The sequence below is a fragment of the Theropithecus gelada genome, unplaced genomic scaffold (genome assembly GCF_003255815.1).
Source record: "Theropithecus gelada isolate Dixy unplaced genomic scaffold, Tgel_1.0 HiC_scaffold_5672, whole genome shotgun sequence".
Taxonomy (NCBI): Eukaryota; Metazoa; Chordata; class Mammalia; order Primates; family Cercopithecidae; genus Theropithecus; species Theropithecus gelada.
In genome coordinates, this window is record NW_020262306.1 from 1 (window position 1) to 3,017 (window position 3,017).

Here is a 3,017-nt window from a genome sequence, read left to right on the forward strand (position 1 = left end):
TGCTTCCTTCTCATTCCAAGAGACACCAGGGTGGATGTGGGTGAGGAGGATCAGCAAAGCGACCCCATGCCTACCAGTGCACCACCCTGGGTCCTCTTTGTCCCTGAGGGCAGGAGACCCACTTCCCCATCCAGAGACAAGGACTCAATGGATTCTTAGTGTTGTTTGTACATAGTACAGCAGTGAACAGTAACATACTACTGATAACTGCAATAATATGGAGGAATTGCACAAATATCAGATAGGAGTGAAAAATACAGACATGAAATTCACACTGTATGGTTCCCTTTTTATAAATTCAAGAAGAGGCAAATGTTATTTATAATATTAAAAGTCAAGGCAGTGTTTTGGAGAGGAGTCAGGGTAAGTGATGAGTGTATACACAGGGGTGGAACTGCTAAAGCGGGAAACTTTTATTTCATGATCTGACTTGTATCACAGGAGTTCATGCACTTTGCAATCGATCTGCATGACCAGATCATATCATTCCTGATAAAATTAGATGCAACATTTATTGTGTATTCAAAGTATTTATAGAAGCATGGTTTTCCTTGAAAACAAAAACTGAAAATAAAAGTACATTAGCAGTATATAACTTTAAACACATTATTAAGTCAATCAATTGAATATTACATAAACTTGAAAATATATAAGATAATTATATGTACACACACATGGATGTTTCCTACAAATGTATTATTCACTGAAAGAAGCTTTTCATAAAATCTTTGAAACATTTATATCTTACCATTTCTTCTTCATTATCTATAGAAAGCAGACTGGAGTTCTTTGAAGCACAGGCCAGCAAACTCTCTGCCCAAGTTCTTTTTTCCTTGCCAATGTAATAACAACTGTTGGAATATGTAATCCACTCCTCAGGACAATGGCCACAATGACGTACTAAATAAAGATATGAATTACTATGCAGAACAATATGAATGTTTACAAATGAAAATTCGTTTACATATTTGCAACAGTATAGACCTATATGTGCTTAACATATTTATGCATCCTTACAGGCTTATAAATATATATTTTTTAATAACCAAGTCAGTCATACACACATGCACAGACAAGGGTTAGCCTGTCATCCCTAATCGTGTTCCCATATAAAGCAAACCAACAAACAAAAATACACTCTACACATGTCTTGAACATCACTGATACACAACTGCTTTTTTAGGATAGTAAAATTATTCATTTCATATCATCTCATAGCAGTAGGAAACTTCTGTTAATTGGGAGAAAGAGGGTAGAATGATTTTAAGTGAGTATTTCTACTTATCGGAGAAAAGGAAATGCTGCCTTATAATCTTTGTTTATAAATATTTATGGCTGAATTTTATGGCTTATTTTCTGGAAAAATGCCATCATTCTTTTACATGCCTTAAAACAGACACAAAATATAAATTGTACTAATATCAGAACGTTGAAAATAAATATGTGCCTTTCTGGGTTCTTGTATTCGGGAAAGAATTGTTCTGCTCCAGGACTGTAATAGAAAAATTAAAATGAGTTTTATAAAAACTAATGTCTAGATAAACCATAATGAGTTTACTTTCTTACTTTGAAACTTTGTGTTTTATTTAAAATGGGAACAATCTTTAATAAAGTTAACATTTCCTATAAAAATAAATGAATAAATCTTTGAAAAAAGTATTTTTAAAGACTTTAGCACAAAACTTCACCATCGCTTATAGTATTTGATGTAACCACTTTCAAAAATTAATTTGTTTTTCTAAATTCTTTTCTCCTATAGTATGCCTTTGAATTATGAAATCAGAAAATACATTGTGTGTGTATGTGTATAGATAGATAGATAGATAGATAGATAGATAGATAGATAGATTACAAACACAAAAAAATAAATACATGTTCTCTACAATGATTTTGTTATTTGTGTTGTGAAAAGTTCAGAATAACCATATCACTTTTGGGTCCAAATTATACTAATATCTGAACGTTGAAAATAAAAATGTACCTTTCTGGGTTCTTGTATTCGGGGAAGAATTGTTCTGCTCCAGGACTGTAACAGAAAAATTAAAATGATTTTCGTAAAAACTAATATCTAGATAAACCATAATGGGTTTAGTTTCTTACTTTGAAACTTTGTATGTTATTTAAAATGGGGACAATCTTTAATAAAATTAACTTTTTCTATAAAAATAAATGAAGTAATAGATCTCTGAAATAAACACTACAATGAGAGTTCTATTCTTCAACAGTATGAAATATTTTGAGGCACTTCCAGGCATTAAAGTAAAACTTTCCCGTCTAATCTTTCAAAAATACGCTTACGAGGAATAAGAACTATTGTTTTTAACACAGCGGCCATCAGGACAATGCAAATGATTCCCAGGACCTCAGCAGTGAGCTTCTCTGGAGGTGGCAGTAAACCTGCAGGGAGAGAAATAGAGGCACTGAGAGAGGGGAGATAGAGAGTTGATTAGGATTCCATACTAGAGAACCCACATGCACAGGGAAACATAATGATAACCTCTGGCCTCTAAATCTACATCTACTCTGGTAATCTTTCTCTCAGAATATACCAGTTCATTTTCAGAAAACATAATGTTCCATGAGTGGATCGCCGATTACGGTTGAACAATGCCTGAATAAAATTAGTCTTCTGATGTCATATTAGAATATTAGATCCCAATTATGAACTCTGATTCTCACAAGTGCAAAATATTCCCTAATCTTTCCCCACCCTTCTGCACTCAGTTGTACGTCCTAGAACAATAATATTGAAGATCTATGTAATGTGTTACCTTGGCAGTCATATATTTGATCAATCCCTTGATGATTCAGAGAAGGATTTTGAAGGTTTAATTCTACTTGGGATATTTCCTGTTCGGTTCCTGAAATGGAGCTTTTATTGCCTTTAGGTTTCCTTTGCTGCCTCTTTGGATCCTGGGCCAGACTCACTTCTGAGAAGGTTCCTCTGTGTTTATTCATCTCTGCAGCTGTGTGATGTCAGGGACTGTGCTCTATGATAACTGCACTTAAGAAGCTAT

The 3,017-nt window shown here is 33.8% G+C and overlaps 1 protein-coding gene across 1 annotated transcript; it reads right to left on the reverse strand.

The window, feature by feature from the left end:
- Nucleotides 1-765: 765 nt before the first annotated feature.
- Nucleotides 766-2,964, reverse strand: LOC112617886 (NKG2-C type II integral membrane protein-like). The gene is given in 5 exon segments (XM_025374535.1): nucleotides 766-817; nucleotides 819-900; nucleotides 1,982-2,026; nucleotides 2,299-2,397; nucleotides 2,772-2,964. Coding segments are annotated over 5 exon segments (465 nt in total). The 5' UTR covers nucleotides 2,959-2,964.
- Between the last annotated feature and the right edge of the window lie 53 nt (nucleotides 2,965-3,017).